This window comes from Sebastes umbrosus, chromosome 8 (genome assembly GCF_015220745.1).
Source record: "Sebastes umbrosus isolate fSebUmb1 chromosome 8, fSebUmb1.pri, whole genome shotgun sequence".
Lineage (NCBI taxonomy): Eukaryota > Metazoa > Chordata > Actinopteri > Perciformes > Sebastidae > Sebastes > Sebastes umbrosus.
The window spans coordinates 23,570,361-23,590,599 of record NC_051276.1 but is presented as its reverse complement, the minus strand read 5'-3'; the positions used below and the strand labels follow the sequence as shown (position 1 = coordinate 23,590,599).

Genomic DNA, 20,239 nt, shown 5'->3' with positions numbered 1-20,239 from the left:
CCAGAATACCATAATTTTACATGCTGCTTCGTTTCCGACTGTCACTCATCTAGTCTGCTATTCGCGCATCGCACTCCTCTCTCTCTCTTTCTCTCCTCCTCTCCCTCCTGCTCTGTACCTGTAGATCGTCAGTGCGCCGCGCACCCCCCGCCCCTCCCTGCTAGATTGTATGATCAGAATCAGAATCGTGTTTATTGCCAGGTGTAAGAGTATTACACGAGGGATTTGCTTTGGTTTTGTTGGTGCGAGTAAACAGTATAATAACAAAAGAATAGATAAAAACGTTAGAATAAAATAAGAATAAAAAAAATTGAAATTCTACCAATATACAATATACAAGCTATAAACAAAATAAACATGATCCTTGTCTGTCATCACCAGATTGGTCGCACGGACCTCATTAAAACAACATTCAGTCACAGTCAGTTCATGGAGTGCCCCGTGGCGCAGAGAAGATCGTCCTATCATTCTGCCTTGAATTAGTAAAAAAAAAAAACGTCTCTCGGACGGGAGCCGGCTCTTATCGTTCACTTAAAAGATATGTAGATAAAAATATGTAAATATGTAAAAAAAAAAAAAAAACAAGACCGTTTGCAATTTTGTTTCAGGCATTTTTTTTTGTTCTCAATCTCTTCCTCTGGCCAAGCGTGACTTGCCCCACATACTTTAAACACACAATCATCCCTATAGTAGCCTAAGTGCCGTTTCTTCAACATGCACCCTTCAGCAGTTCCTACAGTAAAAACACCAACTGTACCATCACAAGAAATGGATGCATACAACACCCTCGCTTTCATTCCTGTAATCAATCTCATTCAACCCACCTCTCTCACTTCTTCTCATCTCGACCGCAAACGAGCCGGCTCAATGAACCGGCTCGTTCGCGACGACACATCACTATAGGCTACAGCTGCCTCACCACTTGACAGAGCACGTCGGTTACGTCGGTTACGTTTTGACGTATCTCCAGAGCGACGTAAGCGTGACAGATTGTTGACTGTTGGGCTGTATGTGTCACGCGGTAGTACTGTGATGAGACACTGTTCTCTGTTGTGTTGACTTCCAGTTCTCCTTTAGGCAAAGTATTGATTTAACGACGAGACGAAGTGAAACATTTGAGCGGTCAATATGCTCTTGGGTTAATGGAGATAATTGAAGACCACTGGGACGTGTTTGAATAATTAAAAGGTAATGTAAAACCTGGTATAACAACACTCTTACAGAGCTAACGTTATGCTAAAGCTACTTTGAGGTTCATACTAGCTAGTATTGTAGTTATGTATATAGCAAGGCAAAGCAGCTTTGTTTGTATAGCACAGTTCAGCAACAGGGCAATTCAAAGTGCTTTACATAAACATTCAAGAACATTGCGAAGTGCAAAAGAACATTAAAACAGTTATTAAACTAGACCAGTGTCTGAGAGACTGTATAGTAGATAAACATCCAGTTTCATTTATATACAATACAATGCAAGACCTTCAGCAGGTAGATAGGAGCTGTATAAAAAAAGGGCTGGGGAAAAAGACCTAGGGATAGGAATAGCTGAGAACATCTGGGACAAGATTTTGAAGTCACATCTGTTCTTTGAATGCCAGACACTGTTTGATATAGTTTAAGATTCTGCACAGGTTACATTACTCTAAAGTAAAACTACATAAAATCTTTCCAGAAACGTCACCAATATGTGAGAAATGTGTCCAAGCAGATGCAGATTTACTCCATAGCTATGCACTATGCCCTAAAATACAGGACTTTTGGGTTGCAATATTTTCATTAAAGTCCAATTAAAACCAGATCCACTTTTGGTTATACACATGTTTATGTATATACTATATGTCGCCAATGTATCCCTGATTTATGTGCCTTAGGGTGTTGTCTGTGTTTTATTTATTTATTTATTTATTCATGTTTTGTTTTGTTTTCCTTTCACTACTTATGTTTTTTGCATTCGCTTGTCTCCATTTTTGTTTGCCCTCGGTTCCTAGTATTGTCTGTTTTTGTTGATATATATAAAAAATGAGGCATGATACACACCCCACAGAAGTCTGTATCACTGACATGCACATGCTTCTTAATAAACATATTTGAAACAATTAAAACAGTTATACAAATATAAAAAACATTAAAGATTAGAAACTAAAAATAAAAGCTAGGATAGAAGCTAAAATAGAATATAACACACAGGAGTAAAAGCTGTAGTTTAGTATAAAATCGTTATCTTGTTTAATAAAAGGCAGGAGCAAACAGGAAAAGGGGCTATTCTTGGACATGTTATGTACAGCTAACGTTAGGTATTTTCCTCAGTGTGATGACAATGTTTAGTTTGCCTGTGTTTAACCTCTGTATTTTCTTTTACAGGTTTGAACTCTTACTAAACAAGAACCTAAAGTTGGTTGAGAATGGCTAACAACAGGGATGCCAGCGAGAGCACCCCTCTATTGGACTCTGACAACAGCAGACCTTCACCAAAACCATCAGTTTTCGAGGGAAGAAGACTAGCATGTGCAGCCATCCTGTTGTCTGAATCGTTAGAAAGGATTGCTTTCTACGGCATCACATCCAATCTGGTCCTTTTTCTCAATAGCGACGCCTTTCGTTGGGAGGGCACTCAGTCGAGCCAGGCACTTCTGGTGTTCATGGGAGTCACTTACCTGATCTCACCATTTGGAGGCTGGTTGGCAGACGCGTACCTTGGGAAATTCTGGACAATAGCTTTAAGTTTGGTCCTATATTTTGTTGGCATGATGTTTTTCCCTTTCCTTTCAAACGAAGACACCAGGAAAGAGCTGTGTGGGGACATGTTGGCGTTTCCTTTGATACCTGCTGAGTGTCTGAGCACAAACAGTACCCCTCCAAGCAATGTCACCTGCCCCGTACGCGCCACATATTGTGCTCCAGCAGTCTACGGTGGACTGTTTTTAGTTGCAATAGGTGTGGGTACTGTGAAGTCCAACATCACTCCCTTTGGGGCAGATCAGGTAGAGTATGAACAATGTTACTTTCGGATCTCAAAGTCTGTATCAAACAAGGAATGTTGAAAGTACACATGGAGATTTGTTTTGTGACACAGGCCTGTATAAGATCGGGTATGTTGTCATGGAGGTCGGACATGTCATGTGATTACGCACCATGACAGTTCATTTAGACATGCATGGCCTTGATTATCATGGCCAATTACAAGTATTTCCATTATAAAGCTGACATTTTTTATTTAGCATAATGTAGAGTCAATGATAACCCCTCTCTCTCACTCACTCACAGTATAGTACAAACACACAGTGCCTGGAATGATATTTTGGTGGTAATAACAGAAGTGAAACTAAACACATCCGTTTGTTCGGTGATAAAATAATGTCAGCCTCTCTACAAGAAACAATCCTAGAAATGGAGAAAGTTCCTCAATGGAGTCATTGTTTTTCAAAATAATCTAACCTTGAGAGAGGAAAAACCTTTCAAAAGAGGACTGGCGAGGTGAATATGATTAGTTCCACTACGCTCATTACACGATTTTCACGTTTCTGTCAATGCTCCCTTTGATCATGTTCAAACCCACCCAATACACAACATCAAGCCAAATCCATACATTGGAGGGAAGCAAAAGAGAAACACAGAGACGGGTACATCTTACAGCAGCACACAACAGAGAAAAAAACAGGAATAATTGGACTAAATCAGAGAGATTGTTGAAGCAAAAAGTCATTGTAAAACTTGACAGAACATGTTACTTTCTTTATTAAAGATGTAATATGAACTGCATCAATTAAAGCACAATTCCCCACCAATTCTCCTCCAAGTGAAAGTATAGGTAGACCGATTTGGCCAATTAATTGCCGCCGATAGGACATTTTACAAACTATCGTTATCGGCGGAACTGGGCTCTGATAGTGGCCGATGGCTTCGCAGCCGCCACCAGTCACGCGGGGACTACATCACTGTTTTGCATGAAGGCTCAATACACAAAGTCACGGTAGACAGGGAGAAAAAAAGTTCTTTCTCGGATATACACCGTAACACTATCAGCTCTTTGTCCCAGACAGGGAGGAAAAGAAATCATTCACTGTTGCTTTAAATTGCTTCCTGAATCAATTTGGCGTTCTTTCTTCCAGATAATCCAGCCACGCAACAATCCAATCATAAATTGAAATCGCCTCCTTACCGTGGGAATATTCACAACATTAATGGTTCGTAAGAGTGGCATTTAACAATATACGAGACGCGCAGCAGAAGTAATCCTGGCCAGTCATACTGTAAGCCACAGAACAGCGCATCGCCCATTGCAAATAAATAGAACATTTTCCAATGATGTAATCCACCAAATAACACGTCAGGATATCTCTTACGAATTATTAAATTCAGAGTGACACAAAACTGATTTATTAAAAACGGCGTATGCGAAAGTAGCTGACTAGGCTGCTGTAGAAAAAACGAAGATATTGGCCAGTTAATCGGCTATCTGTTTTTTTCTGCTCCAAACTATCATTATTATATCGGCCTTTAAAAATCCACTATCTGTCGACCTCCAGCTGAAAGTCCTGAACAAGTGGCAGTGGGAGCTGTTAATACTTGAAATTTCCTCGGTTTGAGTAAAATTTTATATTTTCTGTTCCATGCAGCTTGATTTCTGTCTAAAAATTAATTGCACCCTCTTGCAGTGTGAAAATTGCCATAGTCAATGTTGTGAGTATTTTTTTTATTAATATGCAACTTGATCATAGTAATCATGAAGTTACAGTATTACTGGGGCTGCTGATGCATCACTGGGACATGACATTTAAGCAGAAAACAGAGGGTAGGAAACTGTAATGTCTGTCTTTCTTGTCCTTTTGTGAGTCACTGCAGATGTAATATCTACCAGCCTATGATCATTGTAATATTTCCTGATCATATTCCGTATTTGATGGAGGGTCAACACTGAAACAAGATAGTAAATTCGATGTGTGTCTTGTCCTGACACAACTAAAGGCTGGAGGGAACACAACCACTTACTCTGATTGATCTTGTGTCAAAACTAAACGTCGGTGCTATAAAAGTAGCCCGCTCTATTATTTTAGAATGTATCATAATGCAGTTTTTGTTAACACATCATGGCAATCAGGTGGTCCGTTTGAGCGTGATGATTATTATTTTTAACTGACACTGCACAAACTGCAGAGAGGAACCCCAGAAAGATTTATGCTCAGCATTGGCTTGTGAAGGCCGTGACATTATCTCCCCAATAGTTAATTGTAGCTGTACCGCTGCATCTTTTTTGCTCATATATAAAAGACATTTCCACTTCATCACGCAATGATAAAATCTTTTTCCTCCACGGGGATAACTGCATGCGGAATGGATCTGTGCTTTTATGAGAATAATATTATTTGCTTGTATAGACATTTGCCTGAATTTATTGCGTTTTTTTTGAGCTAATGGTGTCGGCTATCATAGCAAATTCTGTAAGCAGATAAGGAATAAACAAAAAGTTGCGGTTTATTTTGATTATCCCTCAAGTTATAAAAAAAATCTTGTTGTCTACAAATTTCATATGGCTATAGACATTCCATGCAATAATAGGGCTGCAAAAAGGTTCCCCTATTAGTTACATTACACTAAATACAGACATTTTCATGTGACGTCACATCCCTGTCAGTTTCAGCTTGTGATCATGTTCCTCTTTTTCAGCGCAGTTTGTCTTTTCTGTCATGTATTATCAGGATTTTACAAGTAGGTCTATATTAGTGATTCTCAAAGTGGGGTTCGGGGACCCCCAGGGGTCTGTGGCACTCACTTAAAAAGTGCATATTCACAGATGGGGACCCAATAAAACAAACATATTATAGCCGTTACTCCCACCATGTTAGCTTTGGGGTAAAATATAATAAGTTCATTATCTTTAAGTTGAAGCACCTACCGAAAGTCTGTTTTAGGCTTGTAAGTTTAAAGTCTTGCTACTGTTCATTTTCTGAAAGCTTTTAAAATCAATTACTTGAAAAGTATAAAAGGTTGAAAAGTTTTAGAATACAAATAGTTCCGATGGCATCGACTACAAATGGTAGTAGCATTATGCTTAATCAGTGTTATGATTATGAGGGGGTCCTTGCAAAATGTTCTCCCCTGTAAGGTGTCCCTGGCCCCAAAAAGTTGGAGAACCCCTGGTCTATACAATACATTTTGTAGTTTGATGTCTGTTGCAATCGTTTGTGCCATTTAAATGCACAAGATTTGGTCTTCCTGGTGGAGTTATTTCCTCATGTGACTGATGAAGTGCTGATGACTACACTTTCATATTTTATAGCTGACAAATGCTGCTAGTTGACAATCAAACTGGTACACACCTGGAGCAATGTTCAGAGTTTAAGGTCTTTTCTATGACAAACTTTTTTTACATTCTCCCTGTGACCAACTTACAATGACATGATTGCTGTCATCCTGCACTGTATGTGATCTCAGGTCAAAGACCGAGGACCAGAGGCCACGCGCAGATTCTTCAACTGGTTCTACTGGTGCATCAACTTGGGAGCCATCGTGTCTCTGGGAGGTGTTGCCTACATCCAGCAAAACCTCAGCTTCGAGCTCGGCTACATCATCCCCACCGCGTGTCTCGGGGTCTCCTTCCTGGTCTTCCACCTGGGCCGCGCCGTCTTCATCACCAAGCCCGCCGACGGCAGCGCCTTCACAGATATGTTCAAGATCCTGGGTTTCGCCTGCTGCTCCAAGAAACCTAAGGAGCCTAGCCTGCTCCGGTGAGAGCAGCATGTCACCTCATTTCAGAGCATTTTATGTAGTGATGGGAAATAAGACGATATCACACTGTATTGTCAGGCAGTAAAAATATTAAAGTCATTCCCTCAATGACAAACAGCACGCTCACAATAACCGTGTTCTGGCAAAGCATTCATCAATCTCAATGGGAAGGCTCTTTCCAGCAGTGAAGCAAGTATTTTTTGTTCATGACAAAGTTAAGTGGGATGATGTCTCCAGCGGAATAACACAGCTAGGTGTTGTTGGTATACCTTTATGTTAAAGCCTCCTTTGATCCCCCCCTGTATAATTCTTTTCTTTCCACTGGTCCGGGCATTCATCTTCATTCCCTGTGGTGAAAGTTATTCTCAAGTGCTGTTACTTGACTTTGAACCAAAGCAGCTCAATTGGTTCAAAAACTTGACATTGAATATTTTAAATTGGCCAATCCCGCTGCCTTTCAAGAAATTCCATATTAAGACATTTTCTCCAGAGAGGTGGATTATAGGCTTTAGAATAAAGTTTCTTTCCTATCTCTAGAAGTGCTTTTATTTAAGGGTAAGATGTTCACAAAAAAAGGCAGACTTCAAGAGTTTATAATAACTCTAGTGTATTCTGTATTTGTTTGTGTTATGCTATCAATCACACTGTAGTTTTAAATCATATTTTAAAGGTTATTTTTCTCTTTTATTCCCATGAAGCAACAAACCATCGCTGCTAGACAGCGCCAAAGTGACCTACGGAGGAAAATATCCAGAGGAGAAAGTAGAGGAAGTGAAAGCTGTGTTGAAAATCCTCCCAGTTTTCTTTGCCCTCATCCCATACTGGACTGTGTACTTCCAGGTAAGGTTAACCCACTTTAAAGGGATAGTTTGGGTGTTTTGTAGTGGGGTTGTATGAGGGACTTAACTATAGTAGGTGTATTACCTACAGTAGATGACGGTCTGCACGCCCCCGGCATCGAGAAACCGACAGCACCAACACCAGAGCAAAGCAATACAGTGCTGTAGAGGGCGACGGCAGAAAAACGTATTTCAGCCACCTAAAAGAAAGGCCCATCTAAAGAAATTGATTTCCTATATTAGTGTACGCTATTTTTTGAATATTTTCCGGTGACAACCTGAACAGAAAGTGAAACTTATCTACACTGTTTATGACATCTGAGCCTGCTGGCTTTGGAGAGAACATAGATAAGTTTCACCTTCAGATCAGTTCCCCGTCGGATAGGAGAGGGAAAGGGCTGTTTGACAGCACATACACTGATACCGATAATGGGTTTTTTAGGTGAGTCTTTTTTTTTTTGGGTTGCTAAAATGTGTTTTTCTGCTGTCCCCGTCCACAGCACTGTATTGCTTTGCTCTGGTGTTGGTACTAGAGATGTTCCGATACCATTTTTTTCTTTCTTCCCAATACCGATTCCGATACCTGAACTTGTGGTATCGTCCGATACCGAGTACCGAATCGATACCAGTGTTTAATATTTTAAAAATATATATAGTTATTATTATTATTATTATTATTATTATTATTATTATTATTATTATTATTATTAAACAGCTGTTTACTGCTGTCCATGTATGTATGCAATATGATTACTATCTTTGTTGTATGGCCTGGCCAAGTTTAAACCCTTTGTAAAATAAGAACAAATTCATAAGAGAGAATGAATGCAATAGAACTTTCTTTTATTATTCAATTTGTCAGTTACAATGAACATAAATTAATAATATAAAAAATTATAAAATAATCCAGTTAAACAAGTTGATTTTTCTGTATCCGATCGGGGCATAGACTGGCGTACTCGCCGATATCCGACCCCGAATTTTGGGCAGAATCGGAGAATCATTTCTTATACTGATATCGGTATCATAACAACTCTTGTCGTCACTTCTGCTGGGGGCGTGCCGACAGCCATCTACTGTAAGTAATACACCTACTATGGATAAGTACCTCATACAACCCCACTTCAAAACACCCGAACTATCCCTTTAGGTTGAATCAAAATGTATTAGCCACGTTTCACACAAAAATATGAAGGAGTTTAATATGGGACTATAAGCTTTCTGGATGCAGCTGTGCACACGCACATGTTAATACAAGGGAAGATTATTTTTTCCGTTTCAATAATGGAATAGAGCGGTTTTGCACCAGACACCCTGGTGGTCCTGAAGTGGAGAATTACCTCACGCTGAGGCTCTAATCTTCTTTACTGTGTTGCAGATGCAGACAACGTACATCCTGCAGAGCCTCCATCTGAAGATCCCTGGTAATAACACCTATGGCGCTGACAAGGTAACCTAAAGTGGAGACACTCCCAGTCCAAGTACACGTTTCTTGTTTCATTTCAAATAAATAGCAGCAGTGTGGTGACATGTTAAGCAAATACTGTCTAATTCTATTGAGTTAAACATACCAGTTTGGAGCTCTAACGTGCCTCCTCATAAGTAGGTTTGAACTAGATTTTTTCACTGCTGAAACTAAAGGAGTCAGTAGGTCACTGACACACTGTGCTAGGCAACAGCTGGAGGCAGCAGCAAAGGTTGGTAATGCCTTGGGGATTAAGCCAGAACTTTACTTCATAGACTAATACCTCCCAGATTAGCAACCTGGCTGTGATTGTACCTCTCTGCAGCAGCGCCTCCAACTGCTTCTTCCTGACTAGTGTTGCTGCTGTCTCCCTCTGACAGATTGTATGTTATGTTCTGGAGGGCTTTGATGACTGAACCCCCTCAGTGACTCCACATGACATACGGCTCCTCAAAAATCAAAGGTCTAAAAGTGATGAAATTGGAAAAATACTAGTGTAGTGTAGTATGTATAATACGCCTGTTCTTCTTTTTTAGTAGAATGCTTGAGGTGACTGACTTCATGGAAATGTGAAGTGAAACCCTTGCCAATAAACCACACGATCTGACCTAGGGCTATACATTATGTACTGTATATATTCTTACATTTCACAATAATATACACTGAGACTTGTGACACTGAAACGGTCTAACATACTTTTGCTTACACATATTCCACCGTGTTTAACCGTGTTTAAGAGCACCCCCCCCTTCACATACTATTTACCAAGTATCAAAAATGAAACTGAGCCTTTTCTGCTACCAGCCTCGACACTTCTCAACATCAAAAGGGAAGTGAGATTAGATGCGTCTGTGATGTGCTCCCTCACCTCACCTGACACATTTCAATGGCAAAGCTGCACAAATACTGTCTCTTCAAGGAAACAAAGAAAAGTCTGCCTTGGCACTTTTTATATGATATTGAATATGATAATACACAAACAAGGGAGGAAAACACTCCAAGGAGCTGCGTATAGATTGCCAGCGGTTATATGCGGTAATATGCACATATAATAACAGGTAGTAACTGTAAATTGAAAAACAAGGGAGGAGAAAAAATCATGAGAATAATAATATAATATTTATTATTATTATTATTATTATTATTATTATTATTATTATTATTATTATATTCATGAAATCAAATAGAAAAATAATTGAATAAATAGAAATTATGAAATTAAAATAAATTTAAATTAAAACATTTTAAATGATGAAGAAATATAAATAAATGAATAAAATAAATTCCAAATTCACACACCAGATTCCCAACACCTTTAGCTTTTTTTCCTTCTTATTTCCCTAATATATATATATATATATAATAATCTCTTTGACTTCCCAACCTGGCAACCATGATATAGAGTGTATACATACAGTACATATGTCTGTAGTCCATTTGGGGAAGTAGAAAAAGCAGAACATCATGCCCACCACAGACCTGGGCCTGATGGGACACCTTCGTCACTCATGCCTGGCTTACCTTGGCAAAGGAGAAGTCTCCCTTAGCACATTTTCTATCATTTTAAATATGATAATACACAAACAGGGGAGGGAAACACTCTCTGAGGAGCTGCGTATAGATCGCCAGCGGTTATTCCCAAGAAATGGAAATTCAATTTGAGAATAAATGATGCCATCAGAAGTGTTAAACCGGAGACACATCAGGAGCTCATATGGCACTTGGAATTTGAATTGCAAAAAACATCTCCAGCAGTTTGCAGTCGTTCATTGCTCAGTCAATGAGATATTTCCTTAACTTTGTATGCTCACAATGGATTTTCTATCAGAGTGATATTTCACTTGCACTTTATGGTACTACTATTACTAAATACTACTTATTTTTTGATTCAGTCAGGTACACTTTGTCTTGTATGCAACTTAAACATTTAATAGATAAGCATGTAAAACAATAATATTACTTAAGATAATAGGAATAGCAAATGAATAAACATTTTTCATTTCATTATGTTTGGTTTTGACCACCTGGGGGTGCCAAAGCAATATCAAGCCCCAAGTACACACACTCACTCTCTCTCACACACACACACACATGCACACTCTTATGCACACAAACACATGGTGAACTGTGTTGGAATGACATTCTCTGTAGTTTTCATGCTTTGTTGCTTTTTGCACCTCATTTCTTCTCCTCTGGATCCCCCACAGATGACGTTCCACTTCCCCGCCGCCTGGCTCACCATGTTTGACGCAGTGCTCATCCTTATGCTGATTCCCCTTAAGGACAAAGTAGTGGACCCCATCCTGAAGCGCCGCGGCCTGCTGCCTTCCCCTCTGAAGAGGATCGCGGTGGGGATGTTCTTCGTCATGTGGTCGGCCGTGGCAGCGGGTGAGTGCAAAAACAGACATGTTCTCTCAACGCTTGCTGTCACATGAGTGGGCCAGACAAACACTAATGAAACAACCAAGTTAGCACTTGTGGTAAATGGCACATGCAGTCAGTACTTCCTAGGCAATGAGCAATGCAGCTGTAGTGCCTACAGCTACATCATTTATTCATTTAATTTGTAAATACTGTTTTTGTAGGACTTCTGAAACATGGTACTAATATGACAGCTGCTGACACATCTTGTGATCTGCTCTAAGTATGATTTACAGGTATTTGGCTAATCCTAACTAATGGTTGCCTTTACTGTATTGCTTTTTTCGGGACTCAGCAGATGGTCTGTCACAGATGTATTATTTGTCCCTGAATCAAAACATCAGTTTCCCCCTGGCAAAGGGAAAAAACATCGTTGTCTTCTTTCCTCGCCCTGTAGAGCACAGGGGGAGCTGTGGCATCTTACTTTTTTGGTCCTGAGTGACTGCACCCGCATGCGGCAGCGCTGCTCAGTCCTATTCACTTCTACACTGTGTGGATTATTTTGGAAGTGAAGTCTAGGCCAGGCCTGTCAGCGGGTGCTGCAGCATTGATACATCCAGGCTAAAATGTTTTGAGAGAGACAAGCCCGCAGGCTGGAAGAAAGCAAATCAGTAACACCCCTGAGAATCAATGCACATTATATTTTCCACAACCTCTGCCCTTTCTCAGATGCACAATACATCCGCCACATAGAATATGAACATGTTCTGTCATTAGTGACCTTCTAGATATTGACTGGTGTGCTTCAACCAGATTGCCAATTGACTGTTAACGATGCACTGAATCAAATTTGACAACAATTGTGAAGGATAATCAAATTTTATTGTGAGCTTATTAAATATTGTGTTCATACCCATTAAACTGAAGATACATTTTAATTTTAAATACAGCAAATAATATAAGCCGATTAGCTACGTCATTAAATCTAAGCCTTAAAGCACCTATTAGAGGTCTGGGCAGCCCTATTGTTTCAAATGATTTTACCGAGTGCTTTTTGAGTCCAGATTGAATAGCAATTTTGTATGTGTGTGCTGCATGAGCGGCTCAATGAATGCACTTTCCAGCAAGTACACGGGAGCCGCCAAATAAGATCATACTTACTGTATGTGAGATGCCATATTCACAAACTGGTAGTTCTCTGAATCCTCATCTGCATAATAAAGGTATTAATTCTTGACAACAGAATGTGTGAAAGGTTGCGCTGTCAAAGTTAACGCGATAATGACACATTAACGCAAATTTGTTTTAACGCCACTAATTTCTTTAACGCATTAACGCAACTTACAATTTTACGATTGTAGCGGGGTCCGTTTTAAAGCCAGAGTGAAGATACTGACATCATATGAAACTAGGAACCCTAAGGAATCTATTGTCCATGTCATACTAGCTTGTCAAGAAGGAGTCTAAATAACACTCCAAATTTATGCTACATTTTGGCGAGGAAAAACTGGCATGGCCATTTTCAAAGGGGTCCCTTGACCTCTGACCTCAAGAAATGTGAATGAAAATGGGTTCTATGGGTACCCACGAGTCTCTCCTTTACTAACACGCTCACTTTATGATAATCACATGCTGTTTGGAGCAAGTCATAGTCAAGTCAGCACACTGACACACTGACCACTGTTGTTGCCTGTTAGGCTTGAGTTTGCCATGTTATGATTTGAGCATATTTTGTATGCTAAATGCAGTACCTGTGAGGGTTTCTGGACAATATTTGTCATTGTTCTGTGTTGTAAATTGATTTCCAATAATAAATATAAACATACATTTGCATAAAGCAAGCATATTTGTCCACTCCCATACTGATTAGAGTATTTAATGCTTGACAAATCTGCCTTTAAAGGTACATTTTGAACAGTTTAAAAAATGTGCGATTAATAGCGATTAACTATGGATAATCATGCCATTAATCGCGATTAAATCTTTTAATCAATTTACAGCCCTAGTAAAAGGGCACATGGTCAACAGGCCAATACGTATAAAACACGGTAATGTGGTTCAATATATATCTTAAAAGAAGCATTGCATTTGTCCATATATGGTAAAAGCTCACCTTATGATAGCTCAAATCCAAGTTCACATATGAGTCATACTGTATGTGTATATGTGAATCAGCCACTAGTCCTATGATATGACTAGTGGCTGATTCAAGGAGCTGTTTATACAGTTAGTGGTGAGTATGATCAATAGACAGAGTGTGTGATCCATAGATGAAAGGCAAGAGTACCCATCTAAACATCTATGTGTGTCTGCTGGACTAAACTTTCATTGAAGAAGAGATGAGAAAGTTTGTTGAGGGAAAATGTTCTTCAGATGTTCTAGCGAGTTATTAAAGCCCGACTTAGCCCACCCAAAACATCCTTTTCAATCAGAGAGATGTGAACCACATCTAATGTGTCTACTTTTCCCGTTTAAAGTTATATTTTCTTTTCAGAGGACATGATTCATTCCTGGTAGGAAAGGTGCTCTAACGTGTTCATTTTCGGATGTTCAAAAAGCTATTTAGGTATCTACTTTTCCATTTGGCTTCTTGGAAGAAAGTGCAATCCCTGCATTTGAATTCAGGCTAAATGAAATTTCTGAATATTGCAGAAAACCATTTTGAGTCCTGGGAGTGGAGAGAAAGGGTTTATGATGGTGCAGTGGTGTGGCCATTGGTCACAGAAGAACAGTAGGTGAATACACAACTAGAGTGCAACACAGTTCTGACCTGGATTTTAGTAGTCAAATCAGACGACTTGATCAAATTTGTACTGCAGTGTACTTTGTATAATGGGTTATTGAGATATTAATGATATTGTATCTGCACCTTATTTTAACAATTATTCATCCGTGAATAATTTGCTGAGCCCGTGTGCTGTTTATCCCCTGCATGGCCTCGCTTCACATTAATTCAGTTACACACATTGACTCCTGGGAGCTGCCTTATTACATTTTGAACTGCATTTCCCTCAGCCGACTTTCTGCGTGTCCTCAGTGCTTATCTGCATCTATCCACTAGCTGAAAATCATGTTGTATTCACTCAGAGACTGACAGATGGAGAGTTGTGAATGACCAAGCGTGGCATCTTTTGCCCGGAGAACGGCCAGTGCCAACACGTAGCATTGTCCGCCCGTCACTCTGTGTCCACAACATTGACCACAACATTGACCACACACCACTGCTGTTCACAGTTAGAATCACTTTCATCACCATGTGCAACAAATATGCAGGAATTTGTCATGATGTCATTGTCGCAGCGATATTTCACAGCGTTTCGTGTGGCACAGGGACAGCTGGACCTCCCGTGTAGTGTAAAGGGACAGCTGAAGTCATGCTGTCAAGCGGACAGCGCACTGTTTCTGATCTGTCCTAGGTCCCAGACTTCAACCACACACTGGGGCCGGCTCTGAAAAGCTGCGTTGACATTGCTTTTGAAGAGATTTCTTTTTTCCGCATGTTTTATCACATTCTCTTAACTTTATACGCTAATCTGCTTTGGTTACAGCTCAATGGCTTTTAGGTGTCCAAGAGCATCTCATTTTTTTTATATAAAAGCTGGAGCAGAGTTGCCAGGGATCACACTGCGCTGTCTGATGTGTGCTGTTTAGTAAAGAGGGGAAAAAAAGCAAGGGTGTGTGTTTATAGTGTGACTCTTGCTCTAGGCAGCCCAGTGGCCACACTGCCCGAGATGTCTGGTATTATAGGATAGCCCGGATTACAAGGCCACAACTCCTCTCAAATACAGCATTAAGTGTAGTTATGATAGGAGGCTGTCTCTGGGAGTTATCTGGAAATAGCCGCTGGTTACATGATAATAGCTCTATCGAATAAAGCTTTCGGGAGGCGGCAGCGGTTGATGACAACTGCTTGGCTCTTATTATTGAACCGTCTGCACTGTTCCATTACTAACTGCCATAATATGGAAGCATGCAGATGTGATCTTAATGAAGTGGTAGGGTAGCCTTAACACTAGTTAAATGCTTAATGGACTGTCACTGAATCCTCTAACTCTGGCAGCGTTCGGCTGTTTGTTGGCGTCACGGATTTTAAATACTTTAACACGTGTTTCTTCTTACTGACTGAACTATACGAGCCTTTAAATTCACCCGATTTTTCTTTAGTTTGGTATGTACTAGTACAGTGCCTATTGAAAACATGCCTGTTCAGAACAGGCGATTGCTTGGCCTGCGGTGTTGCTGCTCGCAGCTTTCTCGAGAACTGCTCATACAAACAACAAAAGACTCGACGCTGCACTACCTTGGGTCCGGAGCAATACACCTGCCATGACGTAGCTGCATCAGACACCCAAGTTGCGGCTACTCCGGGTCAGAAATAACAGTGAAATACACTCTGGTTCACCGGAAAAACCAACACACCTAGGTCGCGCTGCTGCACAGAGTGGTGTTGCTTGTTTTTTCAAAGTTTATTAATATTGAATGTGTCACGTTTGACAAAGCACCCCATGGATACACCAGCAATACACCCTCCAAGTGTGAAGTCGATCGGATGAGCGGTTCTCCAGATATGCTAAGGACATACCCACAGACTGAAATTCTGTGCTTTAAAGTTAGATGTTGCTTTGTCCAACTTTTCTCCCTCAGCTAATTATGCAAATGTGCATTTTTTTTCTGTGTCTGACCCCCTCAGGTATTCTGGAGACCAAACGCCTGGAGATCATCAAATCAAACGGCCTCATTGACCAGTGGATTGGCGACATTATCTACTACGCGGCAGATTTACCCATATGGTGGCAAGTGCCTCAATATGTGCTGATAGGGGTCAGCGAAGTCTTTGCCAGCATTGCAGGTACAGTTGTTGTTTTGACATCTCTTGTGTCTCATTTAGCACCGCGGTCAGGTAGACGCGATGATTCAGACTAACAGTGAAATACTAGTATCCTCCAGTGATTAGCCTTGTGGGTAGAGCTGGTCTGAATCACCTTCACACTGAGCCACTCTGAATGGATTGTGGGCTGAAAACCGTAGTGCCCATTCTTCTAAACAGAATGCGATGAAGACTAATGTGTAAACTCCTTTTGAACAGTTTGTGTGATTCATTGCCTGCACCAGCTATATGTGTTTGTGGCTTGTAGTCCAGAGTATATAGGCCAACAAGTCGATCGATAATTGATTATCCCGATTTTCTCTCATCACTGCGAGACATTGTTCAATAATGGGACATATTGTAAATACGGCGTGGATAAAGTAACCTTTTAAAATCGAAATGACGATGTGACCAGCTGCACATTAGCGCCCTTCCTCTTCTTGTAGTGCAAACAGATAATAATATAACCGATAATAAGATGGATGAATACACAGATACACACCTCGCATTGTAGCACGTATCCCTGAGGGTTGTAGTCACAGTAACAACACAATTAACATCACATATCACCTCCATGTTCAGTCAGCTGGTGTGTTGACATTTACCACTATGAACTTAAATATACTTTATACCGGCATAAGAAATGGTAATCACAATGTATGCCCTGCCTTCTCTCCCATACTAAATCACACTCTAGAGAGAGAATACTAACAAATTATAATGACCTACACTGCATTGCAAGTTCAACTCTTAATTATCGCAGCTGTAAAACTGTTCATAGAGACACATTGAATACACAGAACATGGAGGTATGTTTAATTGTCCAGCACTGTGAGGGTGCTGACAGCTATATTTGCATGTAGACCGAAGAGCCAGAGAACGAGTCTTAAACATACTTATAAGAAGGCAACGCGACCCCCACTTTTAGAGGCATTATACTGTGGATTCTAATGACTGCAGGAACAAAGGAAAAGTCCTTGGCTCACTGTAAAGCCAGCAGTATATTACAGTGGTCCGGCTCATTGATTTGCAAGATTGCCCACAATGGCCCTGTACAACCAGAGATATTGCTTCCATGATGTAAAGGGTATGAAAAAAAAAAATCTGCAGTCTGACATATCTCTCACTGTAGAGCACAAACAGAATGTGATTAATCTCCATTTGGGCAGATATCTCAGAACCTTGGCACAACAGAGTGCTGCAGGAATGAGGCCTAAAACTGGGAAATGAGTTTGCATTTTAGGACTTCCGGTTCCCTCGTCTGGAAGTCAATGGATTTTCTGAATATATTTTTGGTTAGATGCCTGAAATAAGGTCTGTGGTTAACACAAGCTGATGAGATTTTAACGTTTTGTTCTACGACATAAGATACATCAATAGATATCCCACTTGTGAATTTTTAAGCTTTTATACTGTATGTCTTAACAAGTGGCTAAATGAGACTACAAAACGTCATCGTGCCGACTCGTCCGCCTTTAAAGCCTCGTGGTGTGTACTTGCGCTCATGCGACCGTGGTGTAGTTCGTTTATAGCCTAACGTTAGCTTTTTACTTCTGGCGATTGCATTCACGCTTCAAAAATCATAAAAGTGGTGTTCATTTGTGAAGATTATCTTATGGAACAAAACGTGTCAGTATCATAAAGGTGTGTTTGCCACAGAATTTATTTTCTGCAATAATCCAAAATCTAATGGAACGTCGTGGGAACCAGTGCGATTCTAACTTCCCTACACCACTCTATAAGGCAAAAGTATCTGTATAACTACATGCCACTAGTCATGAACTAGTAACTTAAAGGGATAGTTCAGGTGTTTTGAAGTGGGGTTGTATGAGGTACGTATCCATAGTCAGTGTATTACCTACAGTAGATGACGGTCGGCACGCCCCCAGCTTGGAGAAATTGACGGGAGTTACCGCACAGAAGCAAAGCAATGTACTGCTGTGGACGGGGCCGGCAGCAAAACGTATTTTAGCCACCTAAAAAAATCAATATCATTTTAAGTGTACGCTATATTTAGAATATTTTCTGACAGGGAACTGAACTGAAAGTGTATTCTAAATACAGCGTGATCTTAAACTGATATTGATTTTTTTAGGAGAGCCTTTCTTTGAGGTGGCTAAAATACGTTTTGTTGGCCCCGTCCACAGCAGTACATTGCTTTTTGTTTCGTGCTGTCAGCTTCTCCAAGCTGGGGGCATGTTGGCCGTCATCTACTGTAAGTAATACACTGACTATGGATACGTACCTCATACAACCCCACTTCAAAACACCTGAACTATCCCTTCAACTCTTTCTGAAAGTCCCAAGTTTTGTAATAACCTTCCTCCTTTAGTCGTTATTTTCTGACCTTAGAAGCTGTCTTCATGATCGGTGAAATTCTTTGTGAATAGCTTTTAATCTTTTATCGACTACCAGAAATATCACAATTCTAAGAATGTTTTCTGACCTGAAACTTTTCACACCAGCAAGCTTGTGATTCGGGTCCCAGGTCTGATGTGAATTCAAAGTTGTATTTTAGTGTTGCTGCTCAGATGATTCATCCCAGTAAATATCATCCGAAGACACATGCTCATCAATACGAGGCCACCCATAATCCTTCACTGGAAATGTAGCAGTGTTTTGCTTTTTCACTCGGAGAAATAGATTCCCCTGTTCTTCTCCGGAAAAAATGATTAAAAAGAAAAGCATTGAATCAAAGCAGGTCAGAATAGTTCATGCTGGAACTGACAGCCGCAGACTTCTTTTTGATACTTTCAGGGTATCAGCTGAAAACTGCTCAGCAAGCCAGATCTTTCCTTTTCCTTCTTCTTTTTCTTTTGGTGAGCTTTGACCTAAACAGGAAATGCCATTTCATTAAAAGCTACGAGAAGTAAGGCCATATTGCTCCAGTAATGCAATAATGTGACAAAGTGAGAAATTGCTCTAATGTTATATCAAATAACGGCCGCGAGACAAGAATGTAACAAATATCTCCTTTATTAAATGAGGGAAGTTTGTGTTTGTGAGAAGTGCACTGAATGTGATGATATAGAAACAACAACAGAAATCTGCCTTGTATTGTGTTTATCTGTTGTGTGTCTACAGCTTTTTCTTTTCTCCATTAGTGCCTTTTCCTCTACAGTCGTGATCATGGCTTCAGGCCTCAGTTATCTTAGTGATTCGAATTTGTAAAGGCCTGGAGCCATGATTGAGTCATTCTCCTATTACTACGGGTCATGCTGTTGTGGGCTCTTCTATTTAGCACTCACTTTATTTCTATATCAAGAGTGAAGATTGAACCATTAATATTTAAGACTTTTTTTCTCCCCCTCACCACGGTGGGAGGATTATCAAGTCGATCCAGTCACTGCAGGGCGTTTGTACGAATGAACATTCACATTCGTCATCTTTAAGTTTAAAATCCATGAGTGCGGAAATTTGTTTAATAAGCTTGGGTGTTATAAAAACCCTTGAACAGAACTCCATAAGGCTCCTTTAAAACACTGGAATTTGCAAGAAAACTATCAGGGTCCCTATGAAAGTCAAATCCAGACATAACAAAGCTATAGGGATCCTTAAAATAAACGTACTCTCCTCTCCCCCTCCATACCATCCCGCAGGGCTTACCTCAAGGAAAATTGGCTGACAGAACTGTGACATATGTCTGGTTAAGAGGAGTATTTCCCCTTAGTCTTCTTCTGTTTGAATAAATCTGTGTAAAACCTCCGTTGCCGTCAAAACTTCCTCGCTACAATCCCCCAGTCCTGTAGGACGACGGGTAATTCTTTGCTTGTACACCATCCAAGTTTGTCGGCTTTCAGGCAATACAAATATGCACAAACTTTTGCAAAAGGATCTCATACAGTGTTTTAATTAATGTATTGCACTTTTGAAAATGTTAAAGGCTAATGTTATTTTCTAAGAAAGAAAAATCACCCCTCTGACGATGCCCTTAGGAGGAAAAAAATATTTATTAGGGCTGTCAATCGATGAAAATATTTAATC

The 20,239-nt window shown here is 40.2% G+C and overlaps 1 protein-coding gene across 1 annotated transcript in view; it reads left to right on the top strand.

The window, feature by feature from the left end:
• The first annotated feature begins 994 nt into the window (after nt 1-994).
• Nucleotides 995-20,239, top strand: part of slc15a4 (solute carrier family 15 member 4) — a 33,442-nt gene continuing 14,197 nt past the window's right edge. The window contains exons 1-7 of the mRNA XM_037777583.1: nt 995-1,188; nt 2,359-2,978; nt 6,430-6,722; nt 7,422-7,563; nt 8,941-9,012; nt 11,235-11,415; nt 16,079-16,237. Of these exons, the coding sequence (XP_037633511.1) occupies nt 2,400-2,978; nt 6,430-6,722; nt 7,422-7,563; nt 8,941-9,012; nt 11,235-11,415; nt 16,079-16,237 (1,426 nt within the window). The 5' untranslated portion in view covers nt 995-1,188; nt 2,359-2,399. The remainder of the gene's footprint in view (nt 1,189-2,358; nt 2,979-6,429; nt 6,723-7,421; nt 7,564-8,940; nt 9,013-11,234; nt 11,416-16,078; nt 16,238-20,239) is intronic.